We start from the raw sequence: 22,309 nt of genomic DNA, 5'->3' as shown, positions 1-22,309 counted from the left end.
AGTCATGGTGGGTCACTGTGGGAGTCATAGTGGGTCACTGAGTGAGCTATGGTGGGTCACTGTGGGAGTTATGGTGGGTTACTGTGGGAGTTATGGTGGGTCACTGTGGGAGTTATGGTGGGTTACTGTGGGAGTTATGGTGGGTCACTGTCATTGATTCAGACTACCGAGTGTAATATTAGATACATGTAATATATGTGGATGGTAACACATGTGGCATATAGAGGTAATAACATGTATATTATATGTAGATGATAAATGTGTAGTAATGAAGGTGATAACATGTGTATTATATGTAGGTGATAACGTTTGTAGTTTATGTAGTATAGAACACGTGTAAGGAGTATTGACCCACCAGCGACGAACTGCTGTAGGTGTGGAAGGTGTAGGACAGTGCCTGATGTAGGCACCACGTAGGCCCGTGGCGCCTCGCCCATCTTACGGGGAGGGACGCCCACCACCGCCGCCTCCTCCACACCCTCGTACTGCAACAACACTTTCTCCAGCTCAGCGGGGGACACCTGTACAACGAAAGAGAGTAAGCGACAGCCGGGTCTCCACTATCGCCTTGTTGTCTTAGTCGTTAATGTGATCTTGAAACAATAATACGTGTTATTAGAACATTTTAAGACGTTGTTTTAATCCATTTGAACCTGAACATTGCCTCGGTCACACTGAACATATCAGAACATCTTCATATCATCAGCTAAGAGGAACATACAGCTAGCTATTAATGTTTATTACAACTAAGATGGGGTCTAACTCACTCTCTTGAGGGATACCACTTACACAGTAGCCCAGGTGGACGGATCTGAGCCATAAACAACAATGCTGTGTTTTCTATGAAGCAAGAGAAATAAGATCCATTGTTGTGTTGACATGAAAATACTAAACTTGTTGAGCTGACCAAGCTGGCACAGGTGTTGAAATCTGTCGTATTTTTCATCAAGTGCAAGAGAATTATGTCTGGTGTTCCTCTCGTATCCTACATCCCCGTGTAAGTGTGTCACACATTCACTAGATGTAGTGACGATGTGTACTATGGGAGTAGGTGAGCCCCTCACTGGGCCTAGACTGTACTGTGTGTACTCTGGGCGAGTGGGCCTCCCTCTGTACCTAGACTGGATGTACGATGGGAGTGAGTGGGTCTTCCCCTGGACAAATAATCTGAGCTACAATCGTCCGACGGACTTGAGTCTTGGAGATGAACACTGGGACCATCATGGCTCAAACTTTGTATTCCAGTATGGACAACAAAGCCGCAAATACACCTGTATATATGGTATTGTGTGGTAACTGTGCACCTGGTGTTGCTAGGTACGTGTTCGTGTGATATATTGTCTTTCAACATCTACATAAATCGGTTCACTTGGTATTAACTACCATAAAAACTTACGTTAACAAGGCTATTTTAGGGTTAACTTAGATTAGGCTAGATTAGGTTAAATTAGGTAAGGTTAAGTGAGATGAGGTTACGAAGAGATTAGATTCGAAAAAATTTGGTAAGGTTATGTTATGTTAGGTAAGGGTTGGTTAATAGGTTAAATTTGTTACGTTATGTTTTTGTTAGATTGCTTGTCTAATGAAGGGAAAGAAAATCAGCAGTAAGTGTACAGTAGTCTGTTCTACGCTAACAGTTCAATTCTCACCTGGTATCCCTTAACTTTAATAAGGTCCTTAATCCTGCCGGTGAGGTAGACGAAGTTGTCTTGGTCATAGTAGTCAACGTCGCCTGTGTGGAGCCAGCCGTAGGGGTCGATAGTTGAGGCTGTGGCTGTGGGATTGTTGGCGTAGCCCAGCATGATACTTGACCCTCGCACACATACCTCCCCCTCCTGTCTCTCACCCACCATCCTTCCGGTCCTTACATCCACAAACTGAGTGAGGAAAGTGATCTTAGCGTCAACTGTACTGAAATAAGTTTATTAAATACATTTACTTTGTGTAAATGTGTGGGTGACCGTGTGTGCGTGTGTGTGGGTATGACTGTTGGGACACACTGGGAAACAAATGCTCATTTATAGTGAAGTACAATGACATTGATCTTATAGTCTTATACTATTTGGAAAAATTGAGAGCAATTATCATACATGTTATGGGAACAATAAGAGATATCAAGAAATAAAAGTTGTATCTCATAATTTTAGTTGTTGTTGATTAGTGTAATTAGTAAACTAGTTATGAGCCTCACTACCTTAGGTTAGGTGAGAATCTTACCTTAACCTGTATATAAGGCACCACTTTGCCCACAGAGTCAGGGTGGAGGGCAAGGGTGTCTGGTGTACCGGTGGTCACTGCTGAGAACGCCTCTGTCATACCGTAGGAGTTAATTATTGATCGTCCAGTCTGTGTAACAACGCCAGCATTAGAGTCAAACAATTGAAATGATAACTCAGTATTAATCTAGAGATGTAAGATGTAATTTATGTTAGTGAAAGAAAAAATACTTACGGGACTCTCACTAGATTCCTAATGGCACTGAGGAACTGGTGATTACTAATGATTTTCCGAGTTTTAAACAATTATTATGAACTAAATGATAAATCTATAACAAGTGCAAGACGTATTTATAAAGAATTGTGTTGATATGATCACTGTGGTTACAACAGTTCTAAATGAGAATTGTTCTGACCATTAGGGAAGGTGTGAGGGGACCATGACTTAGCTGGCTCGTCCACTAGAACCTGTCCTATTGAGTCTTCCTCTGGGACTGTCAACGAATTAAGTTTGGAATTGCCCAGAGCCCCTCAATACCAGCTCATATTGACTAACTTTAAAATAAAACTTTGTATGTTTTTATATTACTGTATCTTGCTGTTCACTGTAGCATTGTTAGTGTTTTTCATAAGAAATCTGGATGATTATCGACAATTATCCGGTACGGTAATCTCGGTAACAATATCTGCCGGTTGCACCATGACACGGAAATACTAACAGAACAAGTGATCGTGGGCACCTCCTGCCAGGTGGCGAGTCCGGTGGTACAGTTTACCAAAGCATGAAAGTTCAAACGCTCGTGCTTGGCTAGCGCGCAACCGCCAGAAGGATGGCAGCGTATAGCGACATCGTTTTCCAGCGTAAATAAAATGGTTAATTAATGCCTTCCTAAAGAAACCTTCGACATGGGACCAGTTTTGTTCCACTCTACGAATTTTTGCGATTTTTCCACCAAGTTTGATGAAAAACGATTGTGCCGTTTCGGCTGCCCAGAACAGACACACACACACAGACACACGGCTATTACTATAGTATATGAGATAATTATGGTCGTGGTTGTTATAATCATGGTCGTAGTTGTTATAATCATGGTCGTGGTTGTCATAATCATGGTCGTGGTTGTTATAATCATGGTCGTGGTTGTCATAATCATGGTCGTGGGTGTTATAATCATAGTCATGGTTGTTATAATCATAGTCGTGGTTGTTATAACCATGGTCGTGGTTGTTATAATCATAGTCGTGGTTGTTAAAATTATGGTCGTGGTTATTATAATCATGGTCGTGGTTGTTATAGTCATGACGTGGTTGTTATAATCATGCTTCCGTGGCTGTTATAATCATGGTCGTGGCTGTTATAATCATAGTCGCCGTTGGTAATCATGGTCGTGGGTGTTACAATCATAGTCGTGTTTGTTATAACCATAGTCGTGGCTATAAAATTAAGGCGGTCGTGGTTGTTATAACTGGGCGGTCGTGGTTGTTATAGCCGGGCGGTCGTGTGGTTGTTATAATCATATTCGTGGCTGTTATAATCATGGTCGTGGTTGTTATAATCATAGTCGTGGTTGTTATAATCATGGTCGTGGGTGTTATAATCATAGTCGTAGTTGTTATAATCAAGGTCGTGGTTGATATAATCATGGTCGTGGTTGTTATAATCATAGTTGTGGTTCTCATAATCAAGGTCGTGGGTGTTATAATCATAGTTGTGGTTCTCATAATCAAGGTCGTGGGTGTTATGATCATGATCGTGGTTGTTATAATCATGGTCGTGGTTGCTACAATCATAGTCGTGGTTGTTATAATCATGGTCGTGGTTATGATCATGGTCGTAGTTGTTATAATCATGGTCGTGGGTGTTATAATTAAAGTCGTAGTTGTTATAATCATAGTCGTGGTTGTTATAATCATGATCGTGGTTGTTATAATCATGGTCGTGGTTGCTACAATCATAGTCGTGGTTGTTATAATCATGGTCGTGGTTATTAAAATTATGGTCATGGTTGTTATAATCATGGTCGTAGGTGTTATAATTATGGTCGTGGTTGTTATAATCATATTCGTGGCTGTTATAATCATGGTCGTGGTTGTTATAAGCATAGTCGTGGTTGTTATAATCATGGTCGTGGGTGTTATAATCATAGTCGTGGTTGTTATAATCATGGTCGTGGGTGTTATAATCATAGTTGTGGTTCTCATAATCAAGGTCGTGGGTGTTATGATCATGATCGTGGTTGTTATAATCATGGTCGTGGTTGCTACAATCATAGTCGTGGTTGTTATAATCATGGTCGTGGTTATGATCATGGTCGTAGTTGTTATAATCATGGTCGTGGGTGCTATAATTAAAGTCGTAGTTGTTATAATCATAGTCTTGGTTGTTATAATCATGATCGTGGTTGTTATAATCATGGTCGTGGTTGCTACAATCATAGTCGTGGTTGTTATAATCATGGTCGTGGTTATTAAAATTATGGTCGTGGTTGTTATAATCATGGTCGTAGGTGTTATAATTATGGTCGAGGTTGTTATAATCATATTCGTGGCTGTTATAATCATAGTCGTGGTTGTTATCAACATAGTCGTGGTTGTTATAATCATGGTCATGGGTGTTATAATCATAGTCGTGGTTGTTATAATCATGGTCGTTGTTGATATAATCATGGTCGTGGTTGTTATAATCATGGTCGTGGGTGTTATAACCATAGTTGTGGTTCTCATAATCATGGTCGTGGGTGTTATGATCATGATCGTGGTTGTTATAATCATGGTCGTTGTTGCTACAATCATAGTCGTGGTTGTTATAATCATGGTCTTGGTTATGATCATGGTCGTAGTTGTTATAATCATGGTCGTGGGTGTTATAATTAAAGTCGTAGTTGTTATAATCATAGTCGTGGTTGTTATAATCATGATTGTGGTTGTTATAATCATGGTCGTGGTTGCTACAATCATAGTCGTGGTTGTTATAATCATGGTCGTGGTTATGATCATGGTCGTAGTTGTTATAATCATGGTCGTGGGTGTTATAATCATCGTCGTGGTTATTATAATCATAGTCGTGGTTGTTATAATCATTGTCGTGGTTATGATCATAGTCGTGGTTGTTATCATCATGGTCGTGGTTGTTATAATCATGGCCGTGATTGTTATGATCATTGTCGTGGTTGTTATAATCATAGTCGTGGTTGTTATAATCAAGGTCGTGGTTGTTATTAACATGGGCGTGGTTGTTATAATCATGGTCGTGGTTGTTATAATCATGGCCTCCTCCGCGGGTGCTGCAAAATCAATATATATAGCCTGCGGGTTGTTATAATCATAGTCGTGGTTGTTATAATCATATAGTCACGTGGTGCGGTTGTTATAATCATGAGCGTGTGCGTGGTTGTTATAACTACAGCGCGAGTGTGGGTTATTATAATCATGGTCGTCGCGTTGTTATAATCATAGTCGTGATTGTTATAATCATGGTCGTGGGTTGTTAGAATCAAAAGTCGTGGTTGTTATGATCATGGTCGGTTATGATCATAGGTGTAGTTGTTATAATCATGGTCGTGGGTGTTATATAATCATCGTCGTGGTTGTTATATAATCATGGTCGTGGTTGCTGGCAATCACGCTATTATGATCAGCGGTCGTGGGTATTATATAACTCAGTCGTGGTTCTTACAAACATAGTCGCGGGTTTTAATCATAGTCGTGGGTTGTTATAATCATGGTCGTGGTTGTTATAATCATAGTCGTGGTTGTTACAACTCATGGTCGTGGTTATAATCATAGGCGTAGTTGTTATAATCATGGTCGTGGGTGTTATAATCATATTCGTGGTTGCTATGATCATGGTCATGGTTGTCATAATAATAGTTGTGGTTGTTATAATCTTGGTCGTGGTTGTTATAATCATGGTCGTGGTTGTTATAATCGTAGTCGTGGTTGTTATAATCATTGTCGTGGTTTTATAATTATGGTCGTGGTTGTAATAATCATGGTCGTGGTTATGATCATTGTCTTAGTTTTTATAATCATGGCCGTGGGTGTTATAATCTTATTCGTGGTTAATATAATCATAGTCGTCGTTGCTATAATCATAGTCGTCGTTTCATTTTCATGGTCGTGGTTGTTATAATCATGGTCGTGGTTATGATCATGGTCGTTGTTGTTATAATCATGGTCGTGCGTGTTATAAACATCGTCGTTGTTGTTATAATCATAGTCGTGGTTGTTATAATCATTGTCTTGGTTATGATCATAGTCGTGGTTGTTATAATCATGGTCGTGGTTGTTATAATCATCGTGGTGGTTGTTATAATCATGGTCGTGGTTGTTATAATCATGGTCGTGGTTGTTATGATCATGGTCGTGGTTATTATAATCATAGTCGTGGTTGTTATAAACATAGTCGTGGTTTTATAATCATTGTCGTGGTTGTTATAATCTTGGTCGTGGTTGTTATAATCATGGTCGTGGTTGTTATAATCGTAGTCGTGGTTGTTATAATCATTGTTGTGGTTTTATAATCATGGTCGTGGGTGTTATAATCATATTCGTGGTTATTATAATCATAGTCGTGGTTGTTATAATCATAGTCGTGGTTAATAAGCATGGTCGTGGTTGTTATAATCATGGTCGTGGTTGTTACAATCATAGTCGTGGTTATTGTAATCATGGTCGTGGTTATGATCATGGTCGTTGTTGTTATAATCATGGTCGTGCGTGTTATAATCATCGTCGTGATTGTTATAATCATAGTCGTGGTTGTTATAAGCATTGTCGTGGTTATGATCATAGTCGTGGTTGTTATAATCATGGCCGTGGTTTTTATAATCATGGTCGTGGGTGTTATAATCATCGTCGTGGTTGTTATAATCATGGTCGTGGTTGTTATAATCATACTCATGGTTGTTATAATCATGGTCGTGGTTATAATCATATGTGTAGTTGTTATAATCATGGTTGTGGGTGTTATAATCATCGTCGTGGCTGTTATAATCATGGTTGTGGTTGCTATAATCATGGTCGTGGTTGTTATGATCATGGTCGTGGATATTATAATCATTGTCGTGGTTGTTATAAACATAGTCGTGGTTTTATACTCATGGTCGTGGTTGTTATAATCATGGTCGTGGTTGTTATAATCATAGTCGTGGTTGTTATAATCATGGTCGTGGTTATAATCATAGGCGTAGTTGTTATAATCATGGTCGTGGGTGTTATAATCATATTCGTGGTTATTATAATCATGGTCGTGGTTGTTATAATCATGGTCGTGGTTGTTATGATCAAGGTCGTTGTTATTATAATCATAGTCGTGGTTGTTATAAACATAGTCGTGGTTTTATAATCATGGTCGTGGTTGTTATAATCATGGTCGTGGTTGTTATAGTCATAGTCGTGGTTGTTATAATCTTGGGCGTGGCTGTTAAGTAATCATGGTCGGGTTGTTGTAATCTTGTTCGTGGTTGTTATAATCATGGTCGTGGTTGTTATAATCGTAGTCGTAGCCGTTATGTAACCATTGTCAGCGTTTTATAATCATGGTCGTGGTTGTTATAATCATGATCGGTTTGTTGCCAAATCACAGTCGGCTGTTATAACCCGGCAATGGTTAGCGATCATGGTCGTAGTTTTTATAAACGGCGGTCGGGTAAGTTATAATCATATTCTGCGGTTAATATATCATATAGTCGGTTATATAATCATACCGGTTTTATAATCATGGTCGCGGTTTGTTATAATCATGGTCGTGGCTGCTGCCAATCATAGCCGTGGTTGTTATAATCATGGTCGTGGTTATGATCATGGTCGTTGTTGTTATAATCATGGTCGTGCGTGTTATAATCATCGTCGTGGTTGTTATAATCATAGTCGTAATTGTTATAATCATTGTCGTGGTTATGATCATAGGCGTAGTTGTTATAATCATGGTCGTGGGTGTTATAATCATCGTCGTGGTTGTTATAAATATGATCGTGGTTGTTATAATCATGGTCGTGGTTGTTATGATCATGGTCGTGGTTGTTATAATGATAGTTGTGGTTGTTTTAATCTTGGTCGTGGTTGTTATAATCATGGTCGTGGTTGTTATAATCGTAGTCGTGGTTGTTATAATCATTGTCGTGGTTTTATAATCATGGTCGTGGTTGTTACAAATATAGTCGTGGTTGTTATAATCATGGTCGTGGTTGTTATAATCATAGTCGTGGTTGTTATAATCATGGTCGTGGTTATAATCATAGGCGTAGTTGTTATAATCATGGTCATGGGTGTTATAATCATCGTCGTGGTTGTTATAATCATGGTCGTGGTTGTTATAATCATGGTCGTGGTTGTTATGATCATGGTCGTGGATAATATAATCATAGTCGTGGTTGTTATAAACATAGTCGTGGTTTTATAATCATGGTCGTGGTTGTTATAATCATGGTCGTGGTTGTTATAATTATAGTCAAGGTTGTTATAATCATGGTCGTGGTTATAATCATAGGCGTAGTTGTTATAATCATGGTCGTGGTTGTTATAATCATATTCGTGGTTATTATAACCATAGTCGTGGTTCTTATAATCATAGTCGTGGTTGTTATGATCAAGGTCGTGGTTATTATAATCATAGTCGTGGTTGTTATAAACATAGTCCTGGTTTTATAACTCCACCACAAAGTTTTGGTCGTGGCTGTTATAACTGGCGGTCGTGGTTGTCATAATCATAGTCGTGGTTGTTATAATCATGGTCGTGGTTATAAACATAGGCGTAGTTGATATAATCATGGTCGTGGGTGTTATAATCATATTCGTGGTTGTTATGATCATGGTCGTGGTTGTTATAATCATAGGCGTAGTTGTTATAATCATGGTCGTGGGTGTTATAATCATATTCGTGGTTGTTATGATCATGGTCGTGGTTGTTATAATAATAGTTGTGGTTATCATAATCTTGGTCGTGGTTGTTATAATCATGGTCGTGGTTGTTATAATCGTAGTCGTGGTTGTTTTAATCATTGTCGTGGTTTTATAATCATGGTCGTGGTTGTTATAATCATGGTCGTCGTTGTTATAGTCATAGTCGGCTGTTATAATCTTGGGCGTGGCTATAACTCGGCGGTCGTGGTTGTAATCTTGTTCGTGGGTTGTTATAATCATGGTCGTGGTTGTTATAATCGTAGTCGTAGTTGTTATAATCATTGTCGCGGTTTTATAATCATGGTCGTCGTTGTTATAATCATGATCGTGTCTGTTACAATCACAGTCGTGGTTGTTATAATCATGGTAATGGTTATGATCATGGTCGTAGTTTTTATAATCATGGTCGTGGGTGTTATAATCATATTCGTGGTTAATATAATCATAGTCGTGGTTGCTATAATCATAGTCGTGGTTTTATTATCATGGTCGTGGTTGTTATAACTCGCGGTCGCGGGTTGTTATAATCGGTGAGTCGCGGGTTGTTTTAATCATTGTCGGGTTTTATAATCATGGGTCGGTTGTTATAATCATGGTCGTCGTTGTTACAATCATAGTCGTGGTTGTTATAATCATGGTCGTGGTTATGATCTTGGTCGTAGTTTTTATAATCATGGTCGTAGGTTATATAATCATATTCGTGGTTATTATAATCATAGTCGTGGTTGTTATAATCATGGTCGTGGTTATGGTCATTGTCGTTGTTGTTATAATCATGGTCGGCGTGTTATAATCATCGTCGTGGTTGTTATAATCATAGTCGTGGTTGTTATAATCATTGTCGTGGTTATAATCATAGTCGTGGTTGTTATAATCATGGTCGTGGTTGCTATAATCATGGGCGTGGTTGTTATAATGATAGTTGTGGTTGTTATAATCTTGGGCGGGTTGGTTATAATCATGGTCGGCTGTTGTAATCATGGTCGTGGGTCGCCAGGAATCGCGTCGGGTTGTTATAATCATGGTCGTGGTCAGCGATCAGGCGGAGCTGTTAAAATCATGGTCGTGCGCTATAACCATCGTGGTGGTTGTTATAATCATGGTCGTGGTTGTTATAATCATGGTCGTGGCTGTTATGATCATGGTCGTGGTTATTATAATCATTGTCGTAGCGTTATAAACATAGTCGTGGTTTTATAATCATTGTCGTGGTTATTAAGTAAACGCGGTCGGTTGTTAGAATCATAGCCGGTTCTTATAATCGGTGGTCGTGGTTATAATCATAGGCGTAGTTGTTATAATCAAGGTCGTGAGTGTTATAATCATATTCGTGGTTGTTATGATCATGGTCGTGGTTGTTATACTAATAGTTGTGGTTGTTATTATCTTGGTCGTGGTTGTTATAATCATTGTCGTGGTTTTATAATCATAGTCGTGGTTGTTATGATCATGGTCGTGGTTATGATCATGGTCGTAGTTTTTATAATCATGGTCGTGTGTGTTATAATCATATTCGTGGTTATTATAATCATAGTCGTGGTTGTTATAATCATAGTCGTGGTTTTATAATCATGGTCGTGGTTGATATAATCATAGTCGTGGTTGTTACAATCATAGTCATGGCTATTATAATCATGGTCGTGGTTATGATCATGGTCGTTGTTGTTATAATTATGGTCGTGCGTGTTATAATCATCGTCGTGATTGTTATAATCATAGTCGTGATTGTTATAATCATTATCGTGGTTATGGTCATAGTCGTGGTTGTTATAATCATGGCCGTGGTTGTTATAATCATGGGCGTGGTTGTAATAATCATGGTCGTGGTTATTACAATTATGGTCGTGGTTGTTATAATCATGGTCGTAGTTGTTATGATCATGGTCGTGGTTGTTATAATGATAGTTGTGGTTGTTATAATCTTGGTCGTGATTGTTATAATCATGGTCGTGGTTGTTATAATCGTAGTCGTGGTTGTTATAATCATTGTCGTGGTTTTATAATTAGGGTCGTGGTTGTTATAATCATGGTCGTGGTTGTTACAATCATAGTCGTGGTTGTTATAATCATGGTCATGGTTATGATCATGGTCGTTGTTGTTATAATCATGGTCGTGCGTGTTATAATCATCGTCGTGGTTGTTAAAATCATAGTCGTAATTGTTATAATCATTGTCGTGGTTATGATCATAGGCGTAGTTGTTATAATCATGGTCGTGGGTGTTATAATCATCGTCGTGGTTGTTATAAATATGATCGTGGTTGTTATAATCATGGTCGTGGTTGTTATGATCATGGTCGTGGTTGTTATAATGATAGTTGTGGTTGTTTTAATCTTGGTCGTGGTTGTTATAATCATGGTCGTGGTTGTTATAATCGTAGTCGTGGTTGTTATAATCAATGTCGTGGTTGTTATAATCATGGTCGAGGTTGTTACAATCATAGTCGTGGTTGTTATAATCATGGTCGTGGTTATGATCATGGTCATAGTTTTTATAATCATGGTTGTGGGTGTTATAATCATCGTCGTGGTTGTTATAATCATGGTCGTGGTTGTTATAATCATAGTCGTGGTTGTTATAATCATGGTCGTGTTTATAATCATAGGCATAGTTGTTATAATCATGGTCGTGGGTGTTATAATCATCAGTCGAAGGTTATAATCATGGTCGTGGTTGTTATAATCATGGTCGTGGTTGTTGCTATGATCATGGTCGTGGTTATTATAACTTATAGTTGTGGTTGTTATAAAACATAGTCGTGGCTTTATAATCATGGTCGGTTGTTATAATCCAGTGGTCGTGGTTGTTGGCAATCATAGTCGTGGTTGTTATAATTATGTTCGTGGTTATAATCATAGGCGTAGTTGTTATAATCATGGTCGTGGTTGTTATAATCATATTCGTGGTTATTATAATCATAGCAGTGGTTCATATAATCATAGTCGTGGTTGTTATGATCAAGGTCGTGGTTATTATAATCATAGTCGTGGTTGTTATAATCATGGTCGTGGTTGTCATAATCATAGTCGTGGTTGTTATACTCATGGTCGTGGTTATAATCATAGGCGTAGTTGTTATAATCATGGTCGTGTTTGTTATACTAATAGTTGTGGTTGTTATAATCTTATCGGCTGTTATAATCATGGTCGTGGTTGTTATAATCGCAGTCGTGGTTGTTATAACTGGCGGTCGTCGTTGTTACAACTGGCGGGGTCGGGTTGTTATAATCATGGTCGTGGTTATGGATCATGGACGCAGCTCTATAATCATGGTCGTAGGTTATATGCACCCGCGATTCTCGCGGGTTATTATTATCATGTCGTGGTTGCTATAATCATAGCTCATGGTTTTATAATCCTTGGTCGGTTGTTATAATCATGGTCGTGGTTGTTACAATCATAATCGTGGTTATGTTCATGGTCGTTGTTGTTATAATCATGGTCGTGCGTGTTATAATCATCGTCGTGGTTGTTATAATCATAGTCGTGGTTGTCATAATCATTGTCGTGGTTATGATCATAGTCGTGGTTGTTATAATCATGGTCGTGGTTGTTATAATCATGGTCGTGGTTGCTATAATTATGGTCGTGGTTGTTATAATCATGGTCGTGGTTGTTATGATCATGGTCGTGGATGTTATAATGATAGTTGTGGTTGTTATAATCATGGTCGTGGGTGTTATAATCATGATCGTGGTTGATATAATTATGGTCGTGGTTGTTATAATCATGGTCGTGTTTGTTTTTTTGATAGTTGTTGTTGTTATAATCTTGGTCGTGGTTGTTATAATCATAGTCGTGGTTGTTATAATCATTGTCCTGGTTATGATCATAGTCGTGGTTGTTATAATCATGGTCGTGGTTGTTGTAATCATGGTCGTGGTTGTTAGAATCAAAAGTCGTGGTTGTTATAATCATGGTCGTGGTCATGATCATAGGCGTAGTTGTTAAAATCATGGTCGTGGCTGTTATAATCATCGTGGTGGTTGTTATAATCACGGGCGTGTTTGTTATGATCATGGTCGTGGATATTATGATCATAGTCGTAGTTGTTATAAACATAGTCGTGGTTTTATAATCATTGTCGTGGTTGTTATAATCATGGTCGTGGTTGTTAGAATCATATCCGTGGTTCTTATAATCATGATCGTGGTTATAATCAGAGGCGTAGTTGTTATAATCATGGTCGTGGGTGTTATAATCATATTCGTGGTTGTTATGATCATGGTCGTGGTTATTATAATAATAGCTGTGGGTTGCTTATAATCTTGGACGGCTGTTGGCGTAATCAATCATGGTCGTGGTTGTTATAATCGTAGTCAGAAGGTTAAGTAATCATTGCCTGGTTTTATAATCATAGTCGTGGTTGTTATAATAATGGTCGTAGTTGATATAATCATGGTCTTGGTTGTTATAATCATGGTCGGAGTTCTTATAATCATAGTCGTGGTTGTTATAATCATAGTCGTGGTTGTTAGAATCATGGTCGTGGTTGTTATAATCATAGTCGTGGTTGCTATAATCATGGTCGTGGTTGTTATAATCATAGTCGTGGTTGTTATAATCATGGGCGTGGTTGTTATAATCATTGTGTTGGTTGTTATAATCATAGTCGTGGTTGTTATAATCATGGTCGTGGCTGTTAGAGTCATGGTCGTGGTTGTTATAATGACAGCTGTTGCTGTTATAATCTTGGTCGCGGGTTGTTATAATCAGCGGTCTCGGTTGTTATAATCGTAGTCGGTTGTTACAATCATTGCCGGTTTTATACCTGAAAATAAGTGGTTGTTATAATCATGCTCGTGGTTGTTACAATCATTGTCGTGGTTGTTATAATCATGGTCGTGGTTATGATCATGGTTGTGGTTGTTATAATCATGGGCGTGGTTGTTATAATCATGGATGTTGTTGTTATAATTATGGTCGTGGTTGATATAATCATGGTCGTGGGTATGATCATGGTTGTAGTTGTTAAAATTATGGTCGTGGGTGTTATAATCATCGTCGCGGTTGTTATAATCATAGTCGTGGTTGTTATAATTATTGTCGTGGTTATGATCATAGTCGTGGTTGTTATAATCATGGTCGTGGGTGTTATAATCATCGTCGTGGCTGTTATAATCATGGTGGTGGCTGCTGTCATGATCATGGCCTGGTTGTTATAATGATAGTTGTTGTTGTTATAATCATGGTCGTGGGTGTTATAACCATCGTCGTGGTTGTTATAAATATGGTCGTGGTTGTTATAATCATGGTCGTGGTTGTTATGATCATGGTCGTGGTTGTTATAATGATAGTTGTGGTTGTTTTAATCTTGGTCGTGGTTGTTATAATCATGGTCGTGGTTGTTATAATCGTAGTCGTGGTTGTTATAATCAATGTCGTGGTTTTATAATCATGGTCGAGGTTGTTACAATCATAGTCGTGGTTGTTATAATCATGGTCGTGGTTATGATCATGGTCGTAGTTTGTATAATCATGGTTGTGGGTGTTATAATCATCGTCGTGGTTGTTATAATCATGGTCGTGGTTGTTATAATCATAGTCGTGGTTGTTATAATCATGGTCGTGTTTATAATCATAGGCATAGTTGTTATAATCATGGTCGTGGGTGTTATAATCATCGTCGTGGTTGTTATCATCATGGTCGTGGTTGTTATAATCATGGTCGTGGTTGTTATGATCATGGTCGTGGTTATTATAATCATAGTCGTGGTTGTTATAAACATAGTCGTGGTTTTATAATCATGGTCGTGGTTGTTATAATCATGGTCGTGGTTGTTATAATCATAGTCGTGGTTGTTATAATCATGTTCGTGGTTATAATCATAGGCGTAGATGTTATAATCATGGTCGTGGTTGTTATAATCATATTCGTGATTATTATAATCATAGTCGTGGTTCTTATAATCATAGTCGTGGTTGTTATGATCAAGGTCGTGGTTATCATAATCATAGTCGTGGTTGTTATAAACATAGTCGTGGTTTTATAATCATGGTCGTGGTTGTTATAATCATGGTCGTGGTTGTCATAATCATAGTCGTGGTTGTTATAATCATGGTCGTGGTTATAATCATAGGCGTAGTTGTTATAATCCTGGTTGTGGGTGTTATAATCATATTCCTGGTTGTTATGATCATGGTCGTGGTTGTTATAATAATAGTTGTGGTTGTTATAGTCTTGGTTGTGGTTGTTATAATCATAGTCGTGGTTGTTATAATCATGTTCTTGGTTATAATCATAGGCGTAGTTGTTATAATCATGGTCGTGGTTGTTATAATCATATTCGTGATTATTATAATCATAGTCGTGGTTCTTATAATCATAGTCGTGGTTGTTATGATCAAGGTCGTCGTTATCATAATCATAGTCGTGGTTGTTATAAACATAGTCGTGGTTTTATAATCATGGTCGTGGTTGTTATAATCATGGTCGTGGTTGTCATAATCATAGTCGTGGTTGTTATAATCATGGTCATGGTTATAATCATAGGCGTAGTTGTTATAATCATGGTTGTGGGTGTTATAATCATATTCCTGGTTGTTATGATCATGGTCGTGGTTGTTATAATAATAGTTGTGGTTGTTATAATCTTGGTCGTGGTTGTTATAATCATGGTCGTGGTTGTTATAATCGTAGTCGTGGTTGTTTTAATCATTGTCGTGGTTTTATAATCATGGTTGTGGTTGTTATAATCATGGTCGTCGTTGTTACAATCATAGTCGTGGTTGTTATAATTATGGTCGTGGTTATGATCATGGTCGTAGTTTTTATAATCATGGTCGTAGGTTATATAATCATATTCGTGGTTATTATTATCATAGTCGTGGTTGTTATAATCATAGTCGTGGTTTTATAATCCTTGGTCGTGGTTGTTATAATCATGGTCGTGGTTGTTACAATCATAGTCGTGGTTGTTATAATCATAATCGTGGTTATGATCATGGTCGTTGTTGTTATTATCATGGTCGTGCGTGTTATAATCATTGTTGTGGTTGTTATAATCATAGTCGTGGTTGTCATAATCATTGTCGTGGTTATGATCATAGTCGTGGTTGTTATAATCATGGTCGTGGTTGTTATAATCATGGTCGTGGTTGTTATAATTATGATCGTGGTTGTTATAATCATGGTCGTGGTTGTTATGATCATGGTCGTGGTTGTTATAATGATAGTTGTGGTTGTTATAATCATGGTCGTGGGTGTTATAATCATGATCGTGGTTGTTATAATTATGTTCGTGGTTGTTATAATCATGGTCGTGTTTGTTATTTTGATAGTTGTGGTTGTTATAATCTTGGTCGTAGTTGTTATAATCATAGTCGTGGTTGTTATAATCATTGTTCTGGTTATGATTATGGTCGTGGTTGTTATAATGATAGTTGTGGTTGTTTTAATCTTGGTCGTGGTTGTTATAATCATGGTCGTGAGTGTTATAATCGTAGTCGTGGTTGTTATAATGATTGTCGTGGTTTTATAATCATGGTCGTGGTTGTTACAATCATAGTCGTGGTTGTTATAATCATGGTCGTGGTTATGATCATGGTCGTAGTTTTTATAATCATGGTCGTGGGTGTTATAATCATCGTCGTGGTTGTTATAATCATGGTCGTGGTTGTTATAATCATAGTCGTGGCTGTTATAATCATGGTCGTGGTTGTTATAATCATGGTCGTGGTTGTTATAATCATGGTCGTTGTTGTTATAATCATGGACGTGGTTGTTATAATCATAGTCGTGATTGTTATAATCATAGTCGTGGTTGTTATAATCATGGTCGTGGTTGCTAAAATCATGGTTGTTAGCGTTATAGTCATGGTCGTGGTTATTATAATCATATGTGTGGTTGTTATAATCATTGTCATGGTTGTTATAATTATGGTCGTGGTTGTTATAATCATGGTCGTGGTTGTTATACTAACAGGCGTAGCTGTTATAATCAATCATGGTCGGTTGTTATAATCATATTCGTGATTATTATAATCATAGTCGCGGTTCTTATAATCATAGTCGTGGCTGTTGGCTATGATCAAGGTCGTGGTTATCATAATCATAGTCGTGGTTGTTATAAACATAGTCGTGGTTTTATAATCATGGTCGTGGTTGTTATAATCATGGTCGTGGTTGTCATAATCATAGTCGTGGTTGTTATAATCATGGTCATGGTTAAAATCATAGGCGTAGTTGTTATAATCATGGTTGTGGGTGTTATAATCATATTCCTGGTTGTTATGATCATGGTCGTGGTTGTTATAATAATAGTTGTGGTTGTTATAATCTTGGTCGTGGTTGTTATAATCATGGTCGTGGTTGTTATAATCGTAGTCGTGGGTGTTTTAATCAATGTCGTGGTTTTATAATGATGGTCGTGGTTGTTATAATCATGGTCGTCGTTGTTACAATCATAGTCGTGGTTGTTATAATCATGGTCGTGGTTATGATCCTGGTCGTAGTTTTTATAATCATGGTCGTAGGTTATATAATCATATTCGTGGTTATTATTATCATAGTCGTGGTTGTTATAATCATAGTCGTGGTTTTATAATCCTTGGTCGTGGTTGTTATAATCATGGTCGTGGTTGTTACAATCATAGTCGTGGTTGTTATAATCATAATCGTGGTTATGATCATGGTCGTTGTTGTTATAATCATGGTCGTGCGTGTTATAATCATCATCGTGGTTGTTATAATCATAGTCGTGGTTGTCATAATCATTGTCGTGGTTATGATCATAGTCGTGGTTGTTATAATCATGGTCGTGGTTGTTATAATCATGGTCGTGGTTGCTATAATTATGATCGTGGTTGTTATAATCATGGTCGTGGTTGTTATGATCATGGTCGTGGTTGTTATAATGATAGTTGTGGTTGTTATAATCATGGTCGTGGGTGTTATAATCATGATCGTGGTTGTTATAATTATGTTCGTGGTTGTTATAATCATGGTGGTGTTTGTTATTTTGATAGTTGTGGTTGTTATAATCTTGGTCGTGGTTGTTATAATCATAGTCGTGGTTGTTATAATCATTGTCCTGGTTATGATCATAGTCGTGGTTGTTATAATCATGGTCGTGGTTGTTATAATCATGGGCGTGGTTGTTATAATGATAGTTGTGGTTGTTATATTCTTGGGCGTGGTTGTTATAATCATGGTCGTGGTTATTGTAATCATGGTCATGGTTGTTAGAATCAAAAGTCGTGGTTGTTATAATCATGGTCGTGGTCATGATCATAGGCGTAGTTGTTAAAATCATGGTCGTGTGTGTTATAATCATCGTGGTGGTTGTTATAATCATAGTCGTGTTTGTTATGATCATGGTCGTGGTTATTATGATCATAGTCGTAGTTGTTATAAACATAGTCGTGGTTTTATAATCATTGTCGTGGTTGTTATAATCATGGTCGTGGTTGTTAGAATCATATCCGTGGTTCTTATAATCATGATCGTGGTTATAATCAGAGGCGTAGTTGTTATAATCATGGTCGTGGGTGTTATAATCATATTCGTGGTTGTTATGATCATGGTCGTGGTTGTTATAATAATAGTTGTGGTTGTTATAATCTTGGACGTGGTTGTTATAATCATGGTCGTGGTTGTTATAATCGTAGTCGTGGTTGTTATAATCATTGTCGTGGTTTTATAATCATAGTCGTGTTTGTTATGATCATGGTCGTGGTTATGATCATGGTCGTAGTTTTTATAATCATGGTCGTGGGTGATATAATTATATTCGTGGTTATTATAATCATAGTCGTGGTTGTTATAATCAGAGTCGTGATTTTATAATCATGGTCGTGGTTGTTATAATAATGGTCGTGGTTGTTACAATCATAGTCGTGGTTATTATAATCATGGTCGTGGTTATGATCATGGTCGTTGTTGTTATAATCATGGTCGTGCGTGTTATAATCATCGTCGTGATTGTTATAATCATAGTCGTGGTTGTTATAATCATTGTCGTGGTTATGATCATAGTCGTAGTTGTTGTAATCATGGCCGTGGTTGTTATAATCATGGGCGTGGTTGTTATAATCATGGTCGTGGTTATTATAATTATGGTCGTGGTTGTTATAATCATGGTCGTGGTTGTCATGATCATGGTCGTGGTTGTTATAATGATAGTTGTTGTTGTTATAATCTTGGTCGTGGTTTTATAATCATGGTCGTGGTTGTTATAATCGTAGTCGTGGTTGTTATAATCATTGTCGTGGTTTTATAATTAGGGTCGTGGTTGTTATAATCATGGTCGTGGTTGTTACAATCATAATTAAATTAGTTGATGCTCGCTGGTCGTAGATTATGATCATGGTCGATGTTATTTATAATCATGGTCGTGGTTGTTATGATCATGGTCGTCGTTGTTATAATGATAGTTATTGGTTGTTTTAATGCTGGTAGTGGTTATTTATAATCATGGTCGTGGTTGTTATAATCTGGTCATTAGTTGTATAATCATTGTGGTTAGTTTTTATAATCATAGTCGTGGTTGTACAATCATAGTCATTGATTTGATAATCATGGTCGTGGTTATGATCATGGTCGTAGTTTTTATAATCATGGTCGTGGGTGTTATAATCATCGTCGTGGTTGTTATAATCATGGTCATGGTTGTTATAATCATAGTCGTGGTTGTTATAATCATGGTCGTGGTTATAATCATAGGCGTAGTTGTTATAATGATGGTCGTGGGTGTTATAATCATCGTCGTGGTTGTTATAATCATGGTCGTGGTTGTTATAATCATGGTCGTGGTTGTTATGATCTTGGTCGTGGTTATTATAATCATAGTCGTGGTTGTTATAAACATAGTCGTGGTTTTATAATCATGGTCGTGGTTGTTATAATCATGGTTGTGGTTGTTATGATCATAGTCGTGGTTGTTATAATCATGGTCGTGGTTATAATCATAGGCGTAGTTGTTATAATCATGGTCGGGGTTGTTATAATCATATTCGTGGTTATTATAATCATAGTCGTGGTTCTTATAATCATGGTCGTGGTTGTTATGATCAAGGTCGTGGTTATTATAATCATAGTCGTGGTTGTTATAAACATAGTCGTGGTTTTATAATCATGGTCGTGGTTGTTATAATCATGGTCGTGGATATTATAATCATTGTCGTGGTTGTTATAAACATAGTCATTAGTTTTATAATCATGAATTGGTTGTTATAATCATGGTCGTAGTTTGTTATAATCATAATTAAGTGGTTGTTATAATCGCTGGTGATAGTTGTTATAATGTGACATCAATTGTTATAATCATGGTCATTAGATTGTTATATTGCGTCATATTCATTGTTATAATCATGGTCGTGGTTGTTATAATCATGGTCGTGGTTGTTATGATCAAGGTCGTTGTTATTATAATCATAGTCGTGGTTGTTATAAACATAGTCGTGGTTTTATAATCATGGTCGTGGTTGTTATAATCATGGTCGTGGTTGTTATAGTCATAGTCGTGGTTGTTATAATCTTGGGCGTGGTTGTTATAATCATGGTCGTGGTTGTTGTAATCTTGTTCGTGGTTGTTATAATCATGGTCGTGGTTGTTATAATCGTAGTCGTAGTTGTTATAATCATTGTCGCGGTTTTATAATCATGGTCGTGGTTGTTATAATCATGATCGTGTCTGTTACAATCACAGTCGTGGTTGTTATAATCATGGTAATGGTTATGATCATGGTCGTAGTTTTTATAATCATGGTCGTGGGTGTTATAATCATATTCGTGGTTAATATAATCATAGTCGTGGTTGCTATAATCATAGTCGTGGTTTTATAATCATGGTCGTGGTTGTTATAATCATGGTCGTGGTTGTTACAATAATAGCCGTGGTTGTTATAATCATGGTCGTAGTTATGATCATGGTCGTTGTTGTTATAATCATGGTCGTGCGTGTTATAATCATCGTCGGGGTTGTTACAATCATAGTCGTAATTGTTATAATCATCTTCGTGGTTATGATCATAGGCGTAGTTGTTATAATCATGGTCGTGGGTGTTATAATCATCGTCGTGGTTGTTATAAATATGATCGTGGATTTGTTATAATCTGTAGATGCATTAGTTTGTTATAATCATGGTCGTGGGTGTTATAATCATCGTCGTGGTTGTTATAAATATGATCGTGGTTGTTATAATCATGGTCGTGGTTGTTATAATCGTAGTCTTGGTTGTTATATTCATTGTCGTGGTTTTATAATCATGGTCGTGGTTGTTACAATCATAGTCGTGGTTGTTATAATCATGGTCGTGGTTGTTATAATCATAGTCGTGGTTGTTATAATCATGGTTGTGGTTATAATCATAGGCGTAGTTGTTATAATCATGGTCATGGGTGTTATAATCATCGTCGTGGTTGTTATAATCATGGTCGTGGTTGTTATAATCATGGTCGTGGTTGTTATGATTATGGTCGTGGATAATATAATCATAGTCGTGGTTGTTATAAACATAGTCGTGGTTTTATAATCATGGTCGTGGTTGTTATAATCATGGTCGTGGTTGTTATAATCATAGTCAGTTTATATAATCATGGTCGTCATAATCGCAGGCGTAGTTGTTATAATCCTTGGTCGTGGATTTATTTATAATCATATTCGTAGTTGTGCAATGCGGTCGTGGTTCTTATAATGGTCATGGATTTTATTTATATGATCAAGGTCGTGGTTATTATAATCCTTAGTCGTGGTTGTTATAAACATGGTCCTGGTTTTTATAATCTGTGAATTAAATGGTTGTTAAATCATGGTCGTGGTTGTCATAATCATACTCGTGGTTGTTATAATCATGGTCGTGGTTATAAACATAGGCGTAGTTGTTATAATCATGGTCGTGGGTGTTATAATCATATTCATGGTTGTTATGATCATGGTCGTGGTTGTTATAATCATAGGCGTAGTTGTTATAATCATGGTCGTGGGTGTTATAATCATATTCGTGGTTGTTATGATCATGGTCGTGGTTGTTATAATAATAGTTGTGGTTATTATAATCTTGGTCGTGGTTGTTATAATCATGGTCGTGGTTGTTATAATCGTAGTCGTGGTTGTTTTAATCATTGTCGTGGTTTTATAATCATGGTCGTGGTTGTTATAATCATGGTCGTCGTTGTTACAATCATAGTCGTGGTTGTTATAATCATGGTCGTGGTTATGATCATGGTCGTAGTTTTTATAATCATGGTC

General features: G+C 37.3%; 1 protein-coding gene across 1 annotated transcript; it reads right to left on the bottom strand.

The window, feature by feature from the left end:
* Nucleotides 1-355: 355 nt before the first annotated feature.
* Nucleotides 356-2,403, bottom strand: LOC121869856 (luciferin 4-monooxygenase-like; the record flags this gene model as incomplete). The annotated part of the gene is made up of 3 exons (XM_042371422.1): nt 356-521; nt 1,650-1,877; nt 2,218-2,403. Coding segments are annotated over 3 exons (580 nt in total), but the record flags the coding sequence as incomplete, so codon positions are not given.
* Between the last annotated feature and the right edge of the window lie 19,906 nt (nt 2,404-22,309).

This window comes from Homarus americanus, unplaced genomic scaffold, assembly GCF_018991925.1.
Source record: "Homarus americanus isolate GMGI-L3 unplaced genomic scaffold, GMGI_Hamer_2.0 scaffold23414, whole genome shotgun sequence".
NCBI classification, from domain to species: domain Eukaryota; kingdom Metazoa; phylum Arthropoda; class Malacostraca; order Decapoda; family Nephropidae; genus Homarus; species Homarus americanus.
Note: the sequence above shows the minus strand (reverse complement) of the source record. Positions and strands in the feature narration are given on the sequence as shown.